The sequence below is a fragment of the Besnoitia besnoiti genome, chromosome III (genome assembly GCF_002563875.1).
Source record: "Besnoitia besnoiti strain Bb-Ger1 chromosome III, whole genome shotgun sequence".
Classification (NCBI taxonomy): domain Eukaryota; phylum Apicomplexa; class Conoidasida; order Eucoccidiorida; family Sarcocystidae; genus Besnoitia; species Besnoitia besnoiti.
In genome coordinates, this window is record NC_042358.1 from 5,049,437 (window position 1) to 5,071,318 (window position 21,882).

Here is a 21,882-nt window from a genome sequence, read left to right on the forward strand (position 1 = left end):
CGAAAGAGATATCGAGATTTTTTACACAGGCCACACACAGGAAGTTTGGATGACCATGTGTTGCTGAGACGCGCACAAAGTGCCGTAAAAAAAGATTAGATGACTCGTGCTCGCATCTGCACGGGCTATGTGTTGCCAGGAGGATGCGCCGCTGCTGGCTAATGCGAATACGTGTTTCGCAACAGTACAGCAGCATTGAACGATGCGCGTGTGGCTGTTCCCTCTGTGAAAGGCATCGCGTGATGGACAGAGCAGAAACTGTGGAAAGCGCGCGAGAGGTCCATCGGGAACAGAGATCGAAACGACCTCATTCCTTCTCTCTCAAAGGACTCCAGCATGCGCAGTGGAGCAACCCTGCCAGAAGCAAACATAGTGTACCCGCAAGGAACTTCTTGCCTGCTGAATGTGTGACGGCTCAATAGGCGTTCATTGTCGTGTCTGCGGGGCTTCGGTAGGCATTTGTCGATCGCTTTTGTGAGGATGCAGTTGCATCTCAACATTAGCCACAGACCTGACCCTCATCTAAAACATCGCAGGAGGGTGTTCCTTTGGCGTATCAATGCTAGACATTGAATCGAACTAGCTGTAGCTGTAGAGCGAGGTCAAGTGACGCCCTCCTCGCTGGATACGGGTCTGCCTCCCCCACCCGCCGGCGAGCACCCTCTTGCAACACCACGGCGGGTCTCGAGAAAAAGTAGTCCAGACCACGTGCCCACTTTGCCTTCTCGTGAAGGTGCCACAGTCTTTCTTTCGTTTAATCCGGTCGGAGGTGGCGAAGACAAGGTCATGAGTTGATCTTTTCTAACGAAGGTTTTGAAGGGGGTTCCACGGCGTTCCCAACAGCGTTGGCGTGTGTATCTTGCGGGCGCTCAAGCACTGCATCTTAATGAGGGAGGTAACACCTACCATTTTTTTGACAGCCATCTGTGATTACCGCTGTGTTGCTCGCGATCCACAGTAGACTGCAGCCGCTGCATTTTTGTAGCAATGGAGATCCAAACTCCGAAATTCGCCCGAGCTCCGCAGGGAGGAAATCATCGCAGATGCCTTCTTACGTCATGCACACCGCTAGCAGCACCGCTGTTGCTTGTAAGTGTGGCTCTTCTGTTATACCATCCACTGCTTTCGGGAGTGGGCTCCATGGCTCAGGAAGGCGTAAACATCTCTTGCGAAACGGCAGAGAATCGGACAAAGTGCACCTGCGAGACCGGTGATGGAAACACAGAGCCGAAGACCGTATCGCTTTCTCAGACTGACAACGAGTTCGAAATGTACTGCAAGAGTGACATGAAATGTGCGCCTAATGATCTACAAGGATCGACAGTTTGTCCGGCAGCCGTTGGAAACCTCTCCTCCTGCAAGGGTGACACCAGGGGCACGAATACCTGCTTGGATGTCAAACAACTGCTTGAAGGAGCCGCCGAAACGGTGCAGTGGAAGACTGGCAATGCCAGCCCACCCCAAGATAAGTCCAAAGTCTTAGGTGTACCACAAGAAAACTTCCCTTATGTCGACGGTATCTTCTCGGTCGGGTGCATAGAAAGCAACGACACGGAAAAATGTCGGGTGAATGTGGTTGTCAAAGCGAGAGCAACGACGACTCAGGATCGAAAAGTGATATGTGCGTACGGCACGGACAGCAACCAGGAACATCAGACAATGACGCTCAGCCCGTCGGAGAACAGCTTCACGCTGGTGTGTGGTGAGAAAGGCGAGATTGTGCAGAAGAACTACAAGGAAACCTACTGCCCCGTGACAGAAGGGAAAGAGGCTGTGACAGAATGCACTAAAGGCTACAAGCCAATACTCCCTGCTTATGAGCATAACTGGTGGACTGGCGACGAGAAACAATCCTTCACGCTGACAATTCCGAAGGATGCGTTTCCGGAGAACGACGCAAAAATGACGGTCCAGTGCCAGAAGAGGGTAGAGGCCGGCGAAACGGCGAAAGCCGCGCCAGCCGCACCCAGTCCGACTGTCTGCAGCGTCGATGTAACGATTCAGGGAATTGGATCAAGCAGTGCGTTCTCTCCGCCTGTGCATGTCGCAGGTCTGTTCGGGCTGGGAGTGTCTGGGGTTGTGGCAATTTTGTCATCGCTTGTTGAATAGGACACCTACCCAACAGGGCGTAGGGAACTGTCTCGTCCTTGATTGTGAGTATGTTACGCGGGGCTGTTGATATGCTGCAGACATTGACAGTCATTTGGTGTGAAGGTCCAATCAGGGAGTCGAGAAGGAGACTGCCTCGATGACGCTCGAATCGTCGTGGGTTAGCTGATACGGGGAGTCGTCCTGCGATGCATTGAGGACTCCTGGAGGCATTTCTGTGTTTGGGGGACGGGACAGGGGTGTTATTGACTCCTTTGCTGCGAGCAGTGTGTCGTTGACTGTGTGGAGAGGGGACGCAGCGCACTGCACCTCCACATATTGGCTTCTTCCCCTACGGCAGTTTAGTAAGTCACGGTTTCCCAACAGAAAAACTCGGGTGGAAGGGAAATTTCATGCACCGGTTTGCGTGGCATGTGTATTGCATGCCTGAACCCCCTTTTCGATTGTGTTATGCCTTCTCTTTGCCATGGCCGTTGGAGCAGTGTGCCTCGTATTGTAGGTAGAACTTCACCAAGCCTTCAGCTGCCTGCCGGCTTCGCAGGCCGTTAGTGCTATCTTACAAGACAGCTTGGTTGGAGAGAGATAAGCCGGCAGGCTGCGGCGCAGACGAGCTCGAACACGACTTGAGGGACGGACCTGCAGTTCTGGCGCCCACCGGATGCCGGAGGGCTGCAGCGGCTTCCAGCTAGACTGTCTGGCTGGAGACTAGATAGCCACGACGTACTAACGAACTCGGGGGGTGAAAGAGCGAGTAGTGCTAGTGAACGTGGTCCCCTACTGAAGCACACGGCTTCCTCGCCTGGTTGCCTGAGCCACTGAGGTTCTTAGAGCGCGGCTGGAGGGTTTATCCGCCGTTGGTCTTAATCGCAAAAAAGAGCGGTACCACTATAGTGGTCAAAGAAGCGGCTGATGCCACATTTACTCGTTCAGCGGCCACTGGAAGGCTGCGCCCCCCCCCCCTCAGTAGCTCGCTAGGAACAACAGTGTGGGACGGTGGTAAGAAAAGTCTGCTTTTGGTCAAATGATGAGCAAGGTCGCTAGTAGAAAAGAGTGTGCAGTTGTGCCAGGTCTCTGGTGCCCACCCGAGACGGGGAAAGTTTGCACGTCATGGGCAAACAACCTATTGAGTTGTCTGCATGCTTGGCTGCCAGATGCATAGCACATTTGATGACCAACATTTGAACTGCTAGAGCTCTACAGTGGAATGAGGGGGAGTCTGACAAAGCCTATGCGACCTCGTTTCAAAGAAATCCTGCTACATGGACCTTGCAGTCGAGCTCGTGCCACCTAGTGTATCGCACTCGGGTGCAATGTGGATTCTATACATTATGCCTTCACATCTACGGCGAAAAGCCAGCCATGCTGTTCGCTTTCTCTAGCAACGGCTAGCATAGGGTCAGCTCCAGGCCGGGGTGTCAGCTCGCCTTTGTCGGCGCACAAGACACAAAGCGAGGTTTACCGCCGCAGGAGTGAGCCCGATGCCAGGCCGCCCCCCTGCCGCCGGCTGCACAAGGGGCGCTGTCTTGGATAGGCAGTTTCCTCTGGCGCGGGAACGGATTCCCACGTCGTAGGGAAGGGCGCATCCGGTCGCCGCGCTTCCCGCTTTCTGGTCCATGGGTTGTGTAGCCATACAAGGTTGAGCGACTTCCAACAACCAGGGTCATTTCGTAAGACGCGTGGCTCTTCGCCCCCGCCGCATTATGCCGCTCCAAGGGTACTTGATGCGTCCTGTCCTCTACACAAAAAGTACAGCTCGCTTCGCTGCCCTGAGCCGCCCCAAAGGGTCTGTGACGCACTTCACTCCGTCTGTGTTACCGACAGCTGTGCACATTATCTATTCGGAAAACCCATTTAGTTGCAAGATGGCACCTCTCCGCCCTCTTCAATACAGACGCTCACTGACGAGCAAGCAGGGAATTCCGAAACGAGGACAAGAGCAGAAGTCTTTTAGTGCTTCTGGTTCGGGAATCGCAGTGGTGGCGCTCTTTGCTAGTGTGCTCATGGTGTGCCTCTATTCGCCTTTTCCGGTTAGTGGAGTATTCGGGGAAGAGCAGCTGAACATCTGTAAGCCGAATGGAAACAGGACTGTATGTTCTTGTGAAAATAAAACCAGTGGAACACATATGGCCACCATCTCCGCGGAGACAAATGAACTCCAGGTGAACTGCCAAAGCAGCATGCAACTCGCTCCAAACGGCCTGAAGAATTCGACGGTTTGTCCAATGACGGTGGAAAACATTTCGTCGTGCAAGGCCGGCGCTGAGAAGGACCACTACATGGATCTCAACACGCTCCTCAACGGAGACCATAAGATCCAGTGGACGGATGACAAAGAAACCAAAGACGCAGCTACATCCAAGATCCTGATTGTCCCTCCAGAAATTCTCCCGTACGTTGACGGAACCTTCGCTGTGGGATGCGCACTTGGTGAGGAGACACAATGCAAAGTGGCTGTCACGGTAGCAGCGCGAGCAACCGCGACAACGAACAACAAGATCGCCTGCGCATACGGCAAGGACAGCAACAAAAGGCGTCAGATCATTAGACTTAGCCCCTCACAAAACACATTCACCTTGGATTGTGGTGAGAAGGGAGCGCTGGTGCAGAAGAACTACAAGGAGACATATTGCCCCGTGAGCAAAGAGAACGTTGCTGTCCCATCGTGCAGTGAGAAGTACAAGACTATTTTCCCTGGTTATCAACAAGGGTGGTGGACCAGCGAGGCTGACAGATCCTTCACACTCACAATTCCGAAAGACATGTTCCCTGCGAATGAGACGAGCCTTATGATCCAGTGCCAGCAAAAACCACAGATAACCGAGGCAGAGAAAGCCGCGAAGGACGAACCACAGTCCCGAGTCTGCAGCGTTGATGTGACGATCGAACGCGGAGAGAAATCAAACTCGGTGCGCCCGTCTGTGGCCGCTGCTGCCACGGGTGCTTTTTTGCTGGGATCTGGGATACTCCCGTGGCTGGGTTCCCTTATTTGAAGGATCTGTGCTTAGCCGACAGATGTGAATCACTCCTCAATCTAGTACATGTGGCGCGAAAAACTGGGCAGCTGAATGGTCTTGTGCGTCACAACACTTAACCGAGCGCACCTTCCGGGATTTGCGAGGCTCCCTATGGAGTTCGTCATTGCTCTAACAGAGCTCTACCTGCTCTGACAATTCGCTGAACGCTCCTCAGGAAATCGTTGATCTAGTGGTTGTAGTTGGCTGGAATGGTAGTCACGTTCGAACTAAAAATAACACCAGACGCGATGCAGCAGCAAGCGACGAGAAGGCATCCCTTGATCAATCAGATAAGGAGAAATTCTCTCTTCTGCAGATGTCCTTGCAACCGTGTAGGCGAGCGCACTGTTTTCCTATCTGCCCTGTTCGCCCACTGTGCGGACGCAGCTGAGGTACCACTGGCTATTTGCGGTGCTTTTCAGATTTAGCCGGTCAGCGCCTCCAAATAGCCGTGCTGCCTCTTGGCAAGTGATTTGCTTCATGCATCTGCAGGACACTCTAGTGTCTTACACGACCCCCCCCCCCCCCCCCCCGCCCCGCCGATAAGCGGGATCATTCAACTCTTTCTTCCCGCCACAGAAAGCGATGGGGCCTTTGCCCTGCCATTTTCTGGTAGAATGACCATTCCTTTTAGTCTTCCTGGTTGTCCGGGGGTGCGCGTAGCCAAATAAAACTACTGCTGTCAGTATCTGTCCTAACGAACGCGGGGCAGTGAGCGTCCCAGGATGAATTAACAAGAGTAAAACGAAAAACGCCGGTGGCCCTGAAACTACGCGCCTCTGCGGGTAACGCCGTGCAGCATCACTTCACGATACCCATTCCAAATGGTTTAGATGTTCAGCAGGGCCGCAATGCTGCTCTGAAGATTTCTAGCCGTCAATGCTTGTATATCCATTCTCATGTTTGATGACTACCCTCTGGGGGATAGCAGCTTGAGTTGATGCCAGTCGTGGAGATGCAGTTTTGCCACCTCGCCACTTGCTCGTCACCCTAGGCCCAGGCTTTCTCAGTGTCATGCTCTGTGAGACGATTCGTTTTCTTTCTCCGCATGAGCGCCTGTGATCCAGATTGACGTAACCGCTGGAGCAAGGGTATCGAATAGAAAAAACTGAGGCCAGGAAAGAAGCCGTGCTGATGCCGGAGTACTGGCATAGCTCTCTGGGTACTTAAGAGTGGCTTGACGCTGCCACATTTAGCTGAAGGTTGTCCACAAGAACTCGGGTGCAGTAACGGGACTCCGGCTCACAATACCGGCGCAAACGTGACAAGGCTCCCTAGCGATGCAGCGAGACTCGCGGGACACCACCGAGCAACGCAAAGCAGTGAAACAGCGTTTGTTCGACTACGCACTTTCCCGGTAACGTAAGTACCAACCCACTCGGATCATTTCGTAGACAGCAGGAACGTCCTCTCCGCATGCGCTGCAGAGCGAAACTGCACACATCGCGCGCCGAGTAGAAAGACGGTATGTCTTGTCGGTGAGGAATGTGGACATGAATAGTGCATTCTGCAATACTCATTCCAGTATCTCATTCCAGTTCCTTTTACAACAACCTGCAATTCAGTGTCCCTGTTGTTAAACGACCGGACACCACCACCCCGTTAAGTCTTCGGCACATCGGAGCTGGCGGCCAGTCCTCTAACGCTAGTGTAACATTTTCTTTTCTTCCTCGAGACGCCGACCTCGTCACCATAGGCGCGTAATGCGTGACAGTGTGTCTCGAATACGGTTCGTCCGGAAGGATGAGGTGGATACCAGACTAAAATGTGCGTCGCAACAGTGTCTGTTATTTCATCAAGCATCGACAACAGTGGCGCGTCTGCCTGCTGAGCGTCGTCCACCCTCGTGCCTCGTGGCGTTCGCTAGCCGAAGCAGGCCCGACAGGGCGTTCTTTAACCCTCGTGTGAGACAAGTGGTGGTCGTCACTACATCCAGCGTAGTTGCGCGTCGGCTTGCATGTGCAAACGTCGTTGGTGCCTACAGGGCAGACCTTTGAGTCTTGCAGCTCGTCCGGTGCACACTTCAGGGTGCTTATTATTCTTCCAGGTTACAAAGAGCGCTGGTGGAGTGACGCCTTCACCCTTACGATTCCGAAAGACAAGTTCCCCGAGAGCCACGGCAAGCTAATGACTCAGTGTCAGAAGTCTTCCGAGAAGAGAGGCAGTCTGAATTCTATAGAGGCTGTGACAGAGTCAAGCGTGTGTAGCGTGGACGTGACGATTGAGGGCACCGGACTGGCAAGCGCCTCGACGCCGCGCGCGTTTTTGAGCAATGTCTGTTTGCTGGCGTTTTGCATGGACGTCCCAGCGCCGGCTCTTGCCTAGTAACCCCTCACAAATACAAACATCATTCGAGATACGTGGTTGTCTTTGAGGGGCTGCGGTGCGTGAGGGTGGAGATTTGTTGTCATGAGCGTGGTCCGAGGACGTCCCGCACGTGATGCTGCACTCTAAGAAAGGAGCACCCTCCGGCACTACATAGATCGCATGGCTTTTGGTACTCTGAGGTCGTGCTGACTACATCCAAGGAGCTTTACTAGCAGTAATCGATTTATCTAAACGACGGACTCTACTGGAATTTCTCATGCAGGGATCAACTGTGGGATAGTTTCAACGCCCATAGCATCTAAGATATATAATCGAGTCCCAGCTTTGATGCACATATGTGCTGTTTGTTTTTAGTATTGTGTCCTAATTCCCCGTGGAAGACACTGTCAACGGATGACCGAAAAGAATATTCGTGCCTTTTGCGTGCCATAGAAGAGATCTTGTTAGGCCCTCATACACAGCTGATCGGCAGCTCACACGTCGTGCACATCTACGAGGAAAACCAGGGATCAGGTGGTGGAGGAGTTGCGGGCTGGGGTCCAGAATCGGAGCTGGCTGTTCTTGAGCGAGGGTTGGAACCCGACGCGGTTGGAGTCCTGGTGAATTGCGGCACAGCGATGGGAGCGAATGCTGGAATCGGTCACAGACACTGTGCGTCTTTTGAGTTCTCCCATCTCTTAAATCCGCCTCAAGCCAGGATCGTTAAGTGCCTGAAATATCCACGTCGTCTCGTCCAGGTAGTAACGCTGAGTGAGCGTCTTCCGATCGACCCTCAGGGTGTGACCTGCGCCAAGAGCGAGACTCCCGAATCGAATCTGCTGTTCCATATGAAGTAATAACCCCGCCATTGTGGGCATACGCTTGCGTAATGTTGTCTTGGTTCGCTTTTCCACTGTCGAATCCATTTTTTCACACGATGAAATCTCGGCAAGCCATATGCTGGAGCGGCTTCAGCCCGCGGAACCGTTTCTGGGCAGGACGACACAATGCGCCCCAGCAATTATGGCAGAGGACGTCAGTGGCTCAATCTATATTGGTCCTCATTGCGCTAATATCAGTCATCTCTCACTCTTTTCTCTCTCCACAATAGCAGCCCTAGCGGATCCGATGAAGTGGAACTACTGTGTGACGACACTGCAGGCGAGATCAAGTGCAGTTGTGAGAGTAAAGTCACCGCAACAGTAGCAAAAGCCTGCACAAAGATGTCTCAGCAGAAATCTGTCTTCCAGCTACTCTGTGGATTCAACATCCTGTACGCAACTGACGGTCTGCAGGGTTCGAGTGTTTGCCCTGCAGAGACAAAGAACCTGGCGGAATGCAAGGCCGCAGGCGCTGACACTACCGGCACACCAAAACCGGTGGAAATTGAGGCGCTTCTCTCCGGAACCTCTCTCGAGATTGTTTGGGAGAAACAAAAGGTAGATGAAAACATCAGCAGGACCTTAACGATTCCCCAACAGTTTTTCCCGGATGTTGACGAGGAATTCGTGGTCGGCTGCCTGAACTCAGGTGCGAACACGGCTGCTTGCCAAGTCACACTCACACTTGCAGCAAAGGCAACCTTTGTCGAGGGGAAAAAAGTATTCTGTGCCCACGGCGAATCGAGCAACCCCACTGTCCAATCCATGACAGTCAGCGAGGTCGACAACAACTTCACCCTCGTGTGCGGAGACAAGGGACAAATTGTGCAGACAGACTACGAGGAGTCCTACTGCTCCCCAAGTGAGGGAAAGGAGGCCGTCACAAAATTTGGAGGCGACTATAAAACAATTCTGCCGTCATACGAACAGGCGTGGTGGAGTGGTGACGACGGCAAGTCGTTCACACTGACGGTGCCGAAAGAGAAGGTCCCCAGGGGCGAGGCGACGTTCATGATTCAATGCCAAAAGAAATCCAAGAAAGCAGAGGCCAAGGAAATCACATCAGAAAACAGGAAGCTGAGTGCGTGCAGCGTGCATGTCACGATCCAGGGCACTGGACCGCCAAGCTCGTCGTTTGCTTCTCTCTCCGTATACTCGGCTGGTCACCGGCTTGTGCTTTGGGTGAATGGTCTACTGGCTACAGTACAGGATCTTTCCAGTTTGGCATAAACCTGATTGTTGCGTTGAACCTAAAGATGCTTCATTCAGCCGTGGTGATTGGAAGACGCCATGCTGTTGTTTCAATGCGCATCGCACTGCAACCCGGGGCTCCGCAGGAACACGCCTGCCGTTGATCGGACGCCGTTGTAGACGAAGTGAACGAGTTGGTACGGCATTCCCTGTCGGATGGCGAGCATTTGCATCTATCTGCACGAAGTCCTGACTACCCACAGGCAGCTAAACTTTTGGCCGTTGCACCAATGCCTCTTCTGGCAATGTGTGTCTCACGTCTTCATTAACGGGGACGGTATGGACCCCGTTTCATTTCCGGTTAGGCTCACGAAGTCACCGTTTGCATGCACACAGGAACTTGACTCTTGCTCGCCGCAGACACACACAAGCTGGCAAGCGAGGTTATCAATGATTGCATGCTTCGCAGCAGCGGCTCTTGAAGCGCCTGCCACAAGATTTACCTTCCGCACACGATACCACCGTGCGACCCTGGGATCTGGAGCTGCTACGGCGTGGGAGCCTGTATTGCACGACATCCGTATAGCGAAGCTGGTGTCTCCCTTTATAGGTGGAGTTGGCAACCTTAAAGGGATCTCCCCTGTCAATATGACGCCGGATATTCTGAACTACTCCTATGACTACAGTCCATAAGTAACATCTCTCTCTGCCATGTGCCTGGTGCACCTGAGGACGCCTCTCAGTGACGCACACAACATGCACGATCAAATTCGGATCGAACTCCAGAATCAGCAGCATTTCTGTGTGAATAAGCCCTCTTCATCGGCTGTTTTGACATTTTCCACAATCGCCTGATCGGCCCGTCGCTAATTTTGGGACCCCTGAAACGATTCCGCGTCCTTTACGGGTGACGAAACTCCGTGGACCAGCTAACTCTCTATACTTCAGAACGAAGCCTATTGCCCTCATAGTGGTACCAAGGCGACGAAATGCATCAGTCTTGAAAAGAGAACCTGGCCAAATGTGCCTGGAGACAGGTCCTGCAGATAGCGTGAAGTTCACGGAGTCTCCGTGGCGTGGGCTGGGTGGGGGTTCTCCGGAGAAATGATGTGCGGTGTGCGGGTGCCTTGTAAAACACGCTTTCGGCGGAAAGATGCACCTGCCTCGTCATAAGACCAGGGACCAAATTGTGCCCCTTTTCTGCATCACCATAAACGAACCGTTTTCCAGCCGGAAGGACACCGATGTTAAAGGATCACGCCGCCCTCCTGCAACTCCCCTCCCTTCGTACCCACTCCTCCCCTCTGACTGCCCGCATGATCACTACCCACAGTCCCGAAGGGGTCTGGATGGGGTCAGTCACCCCACCCGTTTGAGTAACCCCCCGGGGTACGCAACCCCCTGGTGAGTTCACATCTGTCCGGTCCCCATCTAGCGGGTCCTCATTTCGAGAGAGGAGGACCTGGTGTACGCCTCCTCACTATGCATGGAACAACCACACATGATTCTCTGCCGTAAAGATGCTACCTCGCAAGCTTAGCTGATTGTGGTGTCAAACCACGCTGTGCCCGAGCGTTTTCAGATGCGGTTGTGAAAGCACGCTTTCTCGTGTCGCGTAACAGAGGGGTAGTGAGTGCGCTTGGGTGGCAGTGGTCCGTCCGCTCAAGATCCTGCGCCATTATGGAACTAGACTCTGACCGAAGAGCGCCGATCTCCATTTCGAAGGGACGGTTGAGGATAACTGTCTTCGCAGCGGTGGTTACGCTGCTGCAGGGGCCTCTCCCCTCCGTGACACCAGCTCTGGCAAGTCTTGAGGAGGAAAAGTTCAAGTGCACTGATATCCCAAGCGGAACCTCGTGCACCTGCCAAGCAGAAGGGAGCGCACCCGCTCCGACACTTAAAAGAACACTCGCTCAGCATGCAAATAAGCTTCAGCTGCTCTGCCAACAGCCTTTGCGCTACGCTCCGGACGACCTGACGAGTTCCAAGGTCTGTCGGGACAACACCAGTGAGCTCACAGAGTGCACGGATGCGCCTAAGGCTCCCATCGAGGTGAAGTCTCTCCTTTCCGGATCCCCCCCTGTCGTGCAATGGGAGGGTGGCTCTAACGCCAATGGCACGCCCAAGTCTCTAACTATCCCCGACGGCAATTTTCCCTTTGTGGACGAGAGGTTTATTGTGGGGTGCCTCAACGATGGCAGGGACAAGACGGAGTGCCAAGTGACAGTAAAGATTGCAGCCAAGCTTAGCACGACAGAGGCACAGACAGTTACATGTGCTTACGGCGCTCAGAGCAACCCGACGCATCAGGCTGTCACAATCACCCCGGCTCTCAACAGCTTCACCCTAGTGTGTGGAGAAAAAGGGGAGATAGTGCAGAAGACTTTTCTGCAAACATATTGTCCGGTGAGCAAAGGGAACACTCCTGCCACGTCCTGCACCGGAAAGTACTACAACATCCTTCCTGCATACAATGATGGGTGGTGGAGTGGGGACAAGACCAAGTCATTCACACTTACGATTCCGAAAGATAAGTTTCCGGAAGACGCGGTGACGATGATGGTCCAGTGCCAGCGGTCGGGAGCGACACCAGCGGCTAAGGCAGGGCCCCAATACGCAGCAACAGACGCGAGTATCTGTAGTGTTGAAGTGGTGATTGAAGGCTCCAAGCAAGCGAGTTCAGCGACCCCCGGCCGGCAGCCAACTCAGACGCGTATGTTCGCCTTGTTGTTGGGAGTCACAGGGATACCCCCTATATTGCGCCACGAGTTCTAGACTAGATCCGGCAGGCGCGGTGTTGCGCCTGTCTTAACAACTGTCTTGCGTGTGTTAAAATGAGACGCTGTCGTTCACCGGTGTCTCCGAGCAGGGCCATAAACATGGCGGTGACACGACACTCTACGACTTCTCGCGCTATGCTCCGGCAGCCGCGGCAGCAGCGGCGAACAAAACCGTCCTTGGTCCTTGACAGTGAGCTCCGATGCTCACAGAATGGGGTCGAAGTGTTGACTCTATTCGGCACTGTTCGGAAGATTCTCAGTACCGCCCTGCACTGCTGTAGGGTATGTGAGCCTTTCGGTTAGCTCTAATTGGGGCAAGAAAAACCTTCGAGACAGTTGAGAGCGAGCGAAAAAGGAGCCAACACGGGAGCGTGATGTATCGCGGGTCGTATCACCGCGCGGAACTCTCGACGACAACCTGGTGTCAAGCGACGCCAAAGAGACTCCACGCTGACGTAGCAGGCAGAGGCGCAGAACAAAGGGATGGCGAAACAGAGACAGAAAATATCCGAGTCGCCGTGGTTGAAAAGAGTTCCCACTAGGGGACGTTTTTCGCAAGAGCTGTTCGCAGGGAGATGCGCCTTGAACAGACAGTTCGGGAAAAGGATAGACGCGTAGGTACACGTCTGGGGCACTACTAAGAGAAGCGTTGTGTACAGGGAAGAAAATGGATGGTTCTTGTAGCAAGAGATGGAGGAAGCTTATTGCGGGACGCGGATCATAACAAAACGCCACAGTCAACAAGATCCGCGATTTTTTCCCGTCCTGCTGAAAGTGGTTCGTGTGGCGAATCACTTCCAGGCCTATCCGAAGGCTGCATTGACATAATGCATGGGTGCCCGGCGTGGTCGCCACCATCATTGGATACCTATCCATTTTTTCGTGCTGTGAGAATCGAATGGGGTGATGCTCCGTTGACTCCTGTGGATCTGGGGTGCGGCGTAAGTCCTTTCGCTACCTGGTCTAGTGCTGCAGCAAACGTCGACAACCGACGGAACGTTCGCGAGAAAAAAAGACCATTGGCAGGCGGGGGAGGATTGCGAGATGGGCGGCAGCGGGGGCGAATGAAGCAGGGGACACGTCCGATCGGACTGCATTGAAGTGAGACCTGTCAACGCCTGTTACTGCGGCTCTTGATTATGCAGACGAGCGTGTTCCCCCTCTACATGCGCGACTGATTTGCCGGGTCAGTCCCTGCCTGAAGTCTAACGAACGAAGGGGCTAGGAAACTAAGGCAACATTCAAGAGCGGAGGCTGAGGGCAGCACCAAAAGGGCGCAGATTAAAATTTGCTTCCTCCCAGGTGCTTAGGAGGGGGAAGAACGAAGAACAATCAGGGCGCGCATCTTGGCGCGCCCGTACTGCGCTGTCGGTGGAATGGCGAGCCCACGACTACGGGTGCCGCGCCATGCAGCACAGTAGGTTTCCACGTTCTGGGCGGGGGAGCTTGTGCTGGCGTCTCATACACGTGAGTTCATAGTTTATGTTTCCAGGCGGACCGTCCAATTGCGCTGACTGGAGCTGCTCGACTGCCCTGTGCCAGAATATATGATCCCGCCTCAGAGGCTGCAACTCCGTATCGCCCCACTACAGTCCTCGCAATAGCGAACGCTCCAGTTAGACTTCAAGACAAGGGGTCTTCATTTCTGTACTGCATGGCGCATTCATCAATGGGTCCGTCAAGAGATTTTAGGCGCTCCACCACTATCACAAGGCACAAACATGACCTCTGCCGTTGATGTTGCTCTTTGATCTGCCTCCCCCATAGGGAGACAAACGAGCTGGCGTGAAGGGCGGCCGCTGCACTGCTGCGCGAAGCCCTAGCCGGCTTCCCGGTCAAGGAGCAGGCAAATGTGGACAGCTGCCACGAAATTGGCTGCGTTTACACCGCACCGCAGCTCTCCTCAAGTCATCTGGCTTCAGGAAAGGTACAAGCATGTACGACAGCAACCGGCGTGACACCCTCGGAAGAGCAGACTCGTTTTGATCAGCGCTTAGTACAGCATTCCGTGAGTCAACCCGTTTTTGCCAGACGCATGTGCATTTTGTGTGTGGAGTTGAATGCCGCCCTGCGTTTTCTTGAGATTGGTGCTTCGTTTCATTGTGTTTAATGCCAGCCTGAAATCTGAATGCCTGCCCCCTTGTTATCTTGTCGATCGCTATTCTGCGAATTTGCATGCTGCGGCGGTCAAACAGCAGCGCTCCCGCAGTACTGGGGTTTAGTTCCCCAGCGTGCATCTCTTAAGACTTCCCAGGTGGCCTTATATCAGACCGCCTGCACTCTCATCTCTCGGTCACGTTGGATTTTTCGTTTCTGAAGTATGGCGTCTCCTTCGAATGTGCAGTGCTCAGTCGCCCCGCTGCGGGGCCTGTGCCAGAGTTTGCCTGGAGGACAGTACCAACGACGGCAGTCAACTTATTCTTTCAAAGCGGTTACAGTAATGCTAGTTGCAGTCAGTGCTACCTTACTCCAGCCTTCTTCGATTTCCTTTGAGGCAGCAGCTGCCGCAGAAGTGCAGAAGTCGAAATGCGCGGATAGCGAAGGGGGCGTGCAGTGCAGCTGCTCGAAGGAAGATCCGTCAAAGGATCTGGTGGCGCTGTCTACGACCATTACTGACAAGAGGAGTGAGATGGAGCTGATCTGCAACGATAGCTTGCAGCATTCGCCAAGGGAGCTGAAAAGCACCTTCGTTTGCCCGGCAACGACCACCGATCTTCTCGACTGCGAGACAAGCGAGCCCACCGCAACCCTTGATATTAACAGTTTGCTGGCTGCGTCTGCTGCCAAGGTAACTTGGAACGAGAAGGCGGTCGAGAACAACCCACCCACCACTCGGACTTTGAGCATTCCGAAGGAGAGATTCCCTTACGTGGACGAAAAATTCGTTGTTGGCTGCACTGGAGAAGCCGTCGAGCGCCAAAAGAAGACGAAATGTACTGTGACGGTGACTGTCGCCGCCAGAGCGACAGTCACGGAAAATCAGAAAGTCACGTGCGCCTACGGCTCCGGGAGTAATACAAAACATCAGGCCGCCGCCCTCAGCCCGTCAAACAACAGCTTTACCATCTTGTGTGGAGACAAAGGCGAGATTGTGCAGACCAACTACAAGCTGAAGTTCTGCCCCGTAAGCGACACAAAGGGTGCCGTCACCGACTGCAGCGAAGACTATAAGACAGTTCTTCCAGGATACGAAGAAGGCTGGTGGACTGGTGACAATGCCAGGGGTTTTACGTTCACGGTTCCGAAGGACAAGTTTCCGCGGAACGAGGCGAAATTTATGATCCAATGTCAGAAGAGCAGTAATGCTCGTGGTAACGGGAAAGCTGAACCAGACGCGGAGGCGCCCAGTGTGTGTAGTGTTGACGTGACGGTAGAAGGCAGTGGACAGGAGAGCTTATCGCCTGCCTCTTCCTCCGTGGGTTCCACGGGTCTGCTGCTCTTGATTGGAGGTACAGTACTTACGGTTGCTATTCCGGGGTCCGCTACGCGTGTTTGACGCCCGCGCACTCAGCGGTCAAACTAAACTGGATTGAATCGCTACGCATATGAGCCACCGATGCGGGATCCGCATAGGGTCCGCTTGCCTACCTCGAGGTTGTAGGTAGCGCGTAAGAAGCTCAGCTCTCATGCAGACGGTTGATGGGAGAGGCGCATTTTTGCTGCAGCAGCTGAATCTCTATCGTTCATGACACTCGCGTGACCCTGGAGAGGACTTCGACTGCTATCGCGCCATGTAGATCAAGTAATGAGGAGATATTGACTTATCGCTGCAGGCCGAGGATACCAGCCGATTCACTTCTTCAGTCGTTCTTCTACTCAGCGTTTCCTCAACGACTCCTCGAGGACATCGTAGTTCCGAAGCCGTTGCGAGTGTACGATTCTGTCAGCTCACTCACCTGGGTCAGCTGGCAGAATCCACTGCGTGAGCGTGGAATTACTTCCGGCACTGTGAAATGGCGATGCCTTAGACTGTTATCGTTGTCTAGAGCAGATTTCCTCAAAGCCCCTCGCCGCTCTAGACAAGTCTTTCAGGCGCATGCTAGCAAAGACTCGAGGAGGTCTTCGACGAAGTCCTCAGCTCTGAAAAGACAGCGCCCTTCCGTCGGAGCGATGGCAGATCCCGGTTTGGTGAAAACGTAGGAGAAGGAGCGCTCCCTTCTCTTCGTGAGTGGAGACCCCGCCTTAATACCGCCCGCGGGCATCGTTTTTATCAGCATGCTCCCTGCCAGCGAAAGAGGCACACGCAACGATACCACCAGCCTCGTTTGGACTCGGCGGCAACCGCTGTCGCATCGTCCTGATGTGGTCGTCCTTTTGGATCCAGCGCCCTCAGCTTTCAAAATCCGCATTTGGGCGCGAGAGGGCTCTATCTAGTCTCTGCCCGCCCGACAATGGGGGAGCTGTCTGAGCGAGAGGCGACCCTGCCCGCCAGCGTGGCACAGAGCTGAACTGCACACACTCCTACACTGGTGGATGTGAATGCTCTTTGACCTTTGTCTTTCTTTTGCTAGTTTCCCAAAGTGAGATATATCCCGGGCTGTAGTCACGCGACGCCCCCCCCCCCCCCGCGTGAAGCGTGCTGCACCTCCGCGGCATAGAGTGCTTGATTTTTGTATCGGTAGCGCTCCCACATAGAGAGTCCCAAGTGCCACAGGGTTTTATCCTCACGCTCCTGCAGCCTCCAAGCTGCGATCGCGTTTCTCGCATTGTACCGGACTGCGCTTCGCCGAGAGGTCCAGAGCACTCAAGGCGCTTGTGCTACGAGAGCCATCGATGTTCTGACACCGTCTCGGATCAGGCAGGGGGGACCAGGTGGAACTATGGTGCGAGTTCCCCGCCCGCGGTATGGATAGCCGTCCTACTTGCTGGCTCGCTGCTGACTTTTCCAATACATCTCCCTTATTGATCAGCTCTGCTTCGTTGCCAGCAGCGTCCACCTTCGAGAAGGGTCAGCGTATCACGACCTGTACGTGCGAAGCGACGGACGGCAGCAAGCCGATCCTTGACGGCAGACAATTCGGAGACCTTGAGCGGGCTTAAACTAACGTGCAAAACAAATTTGAAATACGCACCTAAGGAGCTGAAGGGTTCGTAGGTGTGTCCTGCCAAGTCCGACGACTAATGTGAATGCGACGGTGAATCACGTTTCGGAGTTAGGAGCAAAGCCACATGCATAAAAATTGGAGATCTTCTCTCGGGAAATCTTTAGACTGCATGCTGGAAAGAGGAGTCGCCGAATCCAACTGTCGACAACCTCAAGCTGTTGGCTACTCCGAAAGAGAACCTGCCGTTCGTCGATGAGGCGTTTGTCGTGGGCTGCGCAGAGGCACGAAGTAGCACTACGAAGTGCACAGTGCAAGTGTCCCTAAAGGCCAGTTGATACTCAGAGAGTCACATGTGCGTCCGGAGCAGAGCGCGACGGCGAACACAAGGCCATCACGCTCAGCCCGTCGCAGAACAGCTTCACTCTGGTGTGCACGGAGAATGGCGAAATTGTACCGGCGAACTACGTGGACGCCTTCTGCCCCCTTAGCGAGGGAAGCACGACTGTTGCCACGCCATGCAGCGGAGAGTACAAAGATATTCTCCCCGGGTACGAGAAAGGGTGGAGGTCAGACAAGACGAAGAGGGGAGTTCTCGCTCACCATTCTTGAAGACAAGTTCCCTGAGAACGGGGCGAAGCTCATGGTGCAGTGTCAGAAGAAGACTGAGGAAACTCCGGCGAAGCCAAACGTCAAAGACGCAGAAGAGCTGAGTGTGTGCAGCGCTGTTGTGACGGTTGAGGGAACAGCGTCCGCTAGCGCCTCTGCGCTGACGTTTGCGTCTGGCAGGCTCTCATTGGTTGCGGGCGTCGCTCTTCCTCTGGCCCTGAGGTTCATCTGCTGAGAAGGTTGTTCATGGCAGGGCTGCAGAGAAGCAGTGCCAGCGGGAATCGCACAGTTTTCTGAGTGCCGGACTGGGACCGCTGCTCATCAGGCTGCTGGGGCATTTGCCGTATGAGCCAAAACGGAACGACACCATCCAAGCTGCAGTTTTGCTTGAGCAGTTTCCATTTCGTCCCGTCCAGCTGCCCGTGGGCTGTCAGACGTTCGGCTCCTTCTCGTTAATACAGGCTTTTCAGAGGGGCGAGACCCAGTTCCATGTGTATCATGGCCATTGACGGGGTTCCTCTATAGAGTTTCTCCCGATACGAGGAACCACAGTGTGCTCGCGCAGATGCGATGTGGGAGGCGCGTGCTAACTGCCGGCCAGAGTCCCAGAGGGAGGGAGAAGTGGTCGTGAGACGTATTTTCGTCGTCGTGCATCTCCTTGCTTCTCCACACGGCTACAGCGTGCATATGGGTGGAACACAGTGTTTGTCACACTTTGTTCCACCCATGTGCACACCGTCGCATTTCAACTTCGCATTCGTCTCTTGTCTAAAGGAGTGCACGGAGATGCTGAAAGCGCTTCCCCTTCTTACCGTGGAGGAAAGAAAACCAGAGTGGGAGTTGCACCAACCCAAAGGGATACCTCACGAAGTTTGGTCGTCTTTTCCGCCCACGTGACGTTGCTACAGTCGTGGAAAAACGACAGAGGGACAGCACTCTGAGAGGTGCTGTTGACGTTTCAGACGGCCCGGACTCGGTGCTGCTCCGTCGGGTTTCTCAGGGAGTGATGTGTGCAGAAGTCGCTTACAGCGAACCTCTGACCCCATCATGAGCGTGCAGAATCACACTAACTCAGGCGACAACTGAGGAATACTTACACAAAGAAGCGTTGTGGTTGCCTGCTGTTAAATACCCGCGCGACGACTGAGAGACGAGAAGCGGCCGCACCTCTGGATGCCGAGGCGGACACAAAATGGATGCGCAGTCCAGGTAGTCTCGAAAGTTAAGTCGGAAAGGAAGATAAGTTGAACATTAGTCAGCTTTGGCTCCTGGGCACAACAAGGACCAACGAGAGACACCTGTGTGGTGAGCCCCTTCGGTGCTCGAGTCGGAGAAACTCTCCCATGAAAATTAGACACTTCCTTTTGCGTTCCCGAAGCACAGAGTTTCCGCTGTCTGAGACCGATCACCGATGCATCCGCGGCGGACTGGCAGATGACACAGCAACACTGGTGAGTGTGCACTAACTGGCAAAGGGGACCCCGGAGGCGGCAAGACGGGTTCACGACCCGTGGCGGGTTTGGAGCACCCGTCAGCGGAGCAGCGCTCCCGTCGGACGGACGTGGCCTTGCTGTTAATTTGAATCGCTTCACCCGACCCGGCTGAATTCTCGCGCAAACGGCGCACATCCGCTTTCAAAACCGAGCAAGGAGCCATTCCATGAAACTCACATGGTCGCGATGTGGTCTTTTGTCCCAACCCTCGAACGTCGTCGCGCATGTGAAGCTCGCTGTCTCGCGGCCTCGTCCACGTCATATCCGCTTTGATGCGTCGAGATAGAATACGCCAGATCTTCGCCGTCTCTTGCATCCGGGGCGTTATTTCCTGGGCTTTCTATCGGTGTCATGAGGTGAAACTTTCTGCCCACGCTTTGTGGCATACGGCATATCCATTTCGACGAAATTATGTATCTCCGACTTCAGGATGGCGCCTCCTCTCCGTTTGTATGGCAGAGCTGCCGACACACGCTATGCACTCGCTCATGAGAGGGTAAGCCGGCGAAGACCATGTTTTCTTCATCGAATAGGGTTTAAAATCGTGGCGTGCGTAGGAACTGCTCTGGCCATTCTTTGCAACTCAGAGCTTGACAACTCATCCCTCGTGACCGCAGAAGAAGCATCTGCATGCGTTTTCAAGGGAATCAGACCGTATGCACGTGCCCGGCTACGGCTGACAATAGGGAGAAGTTGACAGCGACCCTCTCTGAAGCCATAACTAAACTGGAGATACATTGCAAGAGTCCTTTAAAATGTGCGCCGAACCAGCTGCAAGGCACGACTGTCTGCCCTTCGACCACGGACAACCTTGCTGCGTGCAAGACTTCGACGGAGACCGCTGACTGTATGAACGTTAACACGCTCCTGGTTCTGTCATCCGCGACTGTGGGTTGGGCAGACAGAGAGGCCGATGGTGAACAGGCAAAGGCCTTAACCATCAAGAAAGAAAACCTGCCCTATGTCGACGGCAGCTTCCGTGTCGGATGCATGGACCAGAGTGCAAACGAGACAAAGTGCACGGTTGATGTGAAAGTCGCCGCCAGGGCTTCTGCGACAGAAGGACAGAAGGCCATTTGCGCCTACGGTAGAGAGAGCAACGCCAAGAAGCAGGAAGTCACGCTGAGCTCTGCCCGCAATAGCTTCACTCTCGTGTGCGGAGACAAGGGAGAGATTGTCCAGGCGAGCTACAAAGTCGCCCACTGCCCCGTAGGAAAAGGGGAAGAGGCACTCGAAAACTGCAAGGAGGACTACAAGACCATACTCCCTGATTACCAAGAAGGGTGGTGGACTGAGGAGAATAACAAGTCGATCACTATGAAGATTCCAGAAGACAAATTCCCGGAGCAAGACGGGAGCTTCATGGTTCCGTGTCAGAAGGCAAAAAACAGCGATGATAAGGAGAGGCCCAATGCTCTGCAGGACGGGAGTGTGTGTACCGTGGATGTGCGGATTTTAGGAGTTGGAAAACCAAGCTCATCTTTCCCTTCGCCAGCCGTTGCAACTGGGGTGTCGGTTTTTGTGATTGGGGCTGAGTTGCTTGCGCTTGCTGCCCCTGCTGGAGCAAATTGCAATTCAGGAGCCACTCATTCTGATGCCGGCCATTGTGCTGTCATTCTCTAACAGTGGAGGCACCGTGGTCAGGCTTACGCGGCCGGCAGCAACGCCATATCCTAATATTCGCTGCAGGGAATACAATTTTTCGACCGGGGGGGGGGGGGCGAGAAGCTGACAGATCGGAATCTACAGAAGTTTAGTTGTTTTGTTGAATCGTGCGGGTCGTCAGACTCAAATGGAAACTTCTGCCGGATAGCCGAATTATGCTCTTCTCAACGCAGAGTTGCTCCCTTTAACACTGTCTCAGACATGCGAGGATGCGACATTCACGCCGTTCCCCTTTTCTCCCCCCTGAAGGTATTTCACCGCAGCCATCCATCACGTTTGAGGACAGGCATATGAGCCCTTTCTTTCCCCATAAGCCAGAATGTGGAAGCCAGCCGGGCCTCGGAATGACGCCTCTCAAGAAGGGGTTGGCTCTGCCTCAGTTGCATTGGATATGCAAGCGCGGTCCGCACTTGGTATGCAGTCGCTTCTGCGTTGCACCACGTGTGGCTTCAATTTCTCTCGGCCTCGTTGCTGCGGACTGGAAACGACGATGCGCTTGGATTTGAATGCAAATCCATACTGCCTCAACATGTCTGCCAATACATCCACCATCAACCGTTCTCGAGAACGCTTACGCCGGTATCTTCTGAGCCTGTTAAGTTCCTTTTGTAGAGGGGACGCGAGCGCTTGCATCGAGCCACTATCGTTTTGGGGGCTGCAGCGTGCGGCCTGCTGTCACTTTAGAAGCCTAATATCTGTGCTTTCAAAACTGTGTACACATATAAGTAAATCTATATGGTATTCATGTAGACGGACAGAGAGTAGTAAATCGGTGGGTAGCATGATATATG

At 54.0% G+C, this 21,882-nt stretch overlaps 7 protein-coding genes across 7 annotated transcripts; all 7 read left to right on the forward strand.

Annotated features, from left to right (window-relative positions):
- Positions 1-1,140: 1,140 nt before the first annotated feature.
- On the forward strand, positions 1,141-2,109 carry BESB_050020 (SAG-related sequence; the record flags this gene model as incomplete). Its single annotated transcript, XM_029363453.1, has 1 exon — positions 1,141-2,109. The coding sequence occupies one exon, from the start codon at positions 1,141-1,143 to the stop codon at positions 2,107-2,109; it is 969 nt and encodes a 322-aa protein (XP_029220819.1).
- A 1,700-nt stretch (positions 2,110-3,809) lies between these two features.
- BESB_050030 (SAG-related sequence) lies at positions 3,810-5,099 on the forward strand (the record flags this gene model as incomplete). Its single annotated transcript, XM_029363454.1, has 1 exon — positions 3,810-5,099. One exon carries the CDS (start codon positions 3,810-3,812, stop codon positions 5,097-5,099), a length of 1,290 nt encoding a protein of 429 aa, XP_029220820.1.
- A 3,554-nt stretch (positions 5,100-8,653) lies between these two features.
- Positions 8,654-9,541, forward strand: BESB_050040 (SAG-related sequence; the record flags this gene model as incomplete). The annotated part of the gene is made up of 1 exon (XM_029363455.1): positions 8,654-9,541. The coding sequence occupies one exon, from the start codon at positions 8,654-8,656 to the stop codon at positions 9,539-9,541; it is 888 nt and encodes a 295-aa protein (XP_029220821.1).
- Positions 9,542-11,182: 1,641 nt separating this feature from the next.
- On the forward strand, positions 11,183-12,277 carry BESB_050050 (SAG-related sequence; the record flags this gene model as incomplete). The annotated part of the gene is made up of 1 exon (XM_029363456.1): positions 11,183-12,277. One exon carries the CDS (start codon positions 11,183-11,185, stop codon positions 12,275-12,277), a length of 1,095 nt encoding a protein of 364 aa, XP_029220822.1.
- A 2,325-nt stretch (positions 12,278-14,602) lies between these two features.
- Positions 14,603-17,322, forward strand: BESB_050060 (SAG-related sequence; the record flags this gene model as incomplete). Its single annotated transcript, XM_029363457.1, has 3 exons — positions 14,603-15,731; positions 16,905-17,105; positions 17,210-17,322. The coding sequence occupies 3 exons, from the start codon at positions 14,603-14,605 to the stop codon at positions 17,320-17,322; spliced, it is 1,443 nt and encodes a 480-aa protein (XP_029220823.1).
- Positions 17,323-17,766: 444 nt separating this feature from the next.
- On the forward strand, positions 17,767-18,168 carry BESB_050070 (SAG-related sequence; the record flags this gene model as incomplete). The annotated part of the gene is made up of 1 exon (XM_029363458.1): positions 17,767-18,168. One exon carries the CDS (start codon positions 17,767-17,769, stop codon positions 18,166-18,168), a length of 402 nt encoding a protein of 133 aa, XP_029220824.1.
- A 2,107-nt stretch (positions 18,169-20,275) lies between these two features.
- Positions 20,276-21,049, forward strand: BESB_050080 (SAG-related sequence; the record flags this gene model as incomplete). Its single annotated transcript, XM_029363459.1, has 1 exon — positions 20,276-21,049. The coding sequence occupies one exon, from the start codon at positions 20,276-20,278 to the stop codon at positions 21,047-21,049; it is 774 nt and encodes a 257-aa protein (XP_029220825.1).
- Positions 21,050-21,882: the final 833 nt, after the last annotated feature.